This window comes from Sporobolomyces salmoneus (assembly GCF_050403485.1).
Source record: "Sporobolomyces salmoneus JCM6883 DNA, S_salmoneus_JCM6883_v1_ctg203, whole genome shotgun sequence".
In the NCBI taxonomy this organism is placed as follows: Eukaryota; Fungi; Basidiomycota; class Microbotryomycetes; order Sporidiobolales; family Sporidiobolaceae; genus Sporobolomyces; species Sporobolomyces salmoneus.
The window spans coordinates 312-1,233 of NW_027480960.1; the positions used below are offsets into that span (position 1 = coordinate 312).

General features: G+C 49.0%; 1 protein-coding gene across 1 annotated transcript; it reads right to left on the reverse strand.

Moving 5' to 3' along the window:
- Positions 1-239: 239 nt before the first annotated feature.
- On the reverse strand, positions 240-856 carry JCM6883_000810 (uncharacterized protein; the record flags this gene model as incomplete). Its single annotated transcript, XM_076635744.1, has 3 exons — positions 240-263; positions 326-768; positions 835-856. The coding sequence occupies 3 exons, from the start codon at positions 854-856 to the stop codon at positions 240-242; spliced, it is 489 nt and encodes a 162-aa protein (XP_076484273.1).
- Positions 857-922: the final 66 nt, after the last annotated feature.

A 922-nucleotide genomic window follows, 5' to 3' on the forward strand; every position in this document is an offset into this window, starting at 1 on the left:
AAGAGATACGAAAGGGATTCGCGCACGAGACCTCTCGTCAAAAACCCAACTTGAGCAAAACGCGCAAGTCTTTATTGACACTGTAGAGTCTGTGTAGAGAGAGAGAGCAAAGAGAGAGACACGAGGGGTATAACGACCGAGACAAAAACAACACCCAAGGAAAGAAGAGACGACCAGCGACCAAACGAAGAAGAAAATCCGAAAAATATCGACAAAAGACCAACGACAACCTACACTCTCTAACCACGGAGACCATGCTGAGCCTGCAGTATCGAGAAACCGTCAGTCTCGTTGCACACTGAGCGGGAAGTGAGAAAGGACTGACGAGTAAAGCTTCTGGAACTACCATCTTTCCTTTCTCCTTCTTGATCCCCAATTCTTTCCATTTCGAATTACAAGCCGTCTTCGTAACCGTGACGTCTTGTTTGTCCTTCATCGATTCGACGAAATTGTGTACGAGGATATCTTTCGGTTGATCGGATCCGTTGATTTGAGAGAGGAATTGTTTGAGGAACGATTCGGGGAAAGGTTTAGAGGCTCGAGACGAGGAGGTAGTCGCGGTAGTCGAAGAGGAGGAAGTGGGCTTTTTCGAAGACTCTTTCGTGGTGCTTTCGGCGTTGGGGACGGCGGAAGAAGAAGCGACGGCAATGTTTTCTTTTCCTTTCTCGACTCGAGTCGACGTCGAAGCAACGGTGGTAGTTGGAGGAGTTCGAGGAGCTTGAGGAGGAGTAGAGACGAAAGTGAGAGGATTGATACCGAACGAGCAATCTAGCGGAGATGACGAATCGATCAGTTGAAGCGTCAAAGCTCGAACGGAGAGAAGGGAGAGCTCACCATTGAGGAATCGAATCTTCATAGCCTTGAACGCTGGTTCCTTCGATCCGGTTCGTTGATCGTCCTCCCACACGGGTCCTTTGACGAG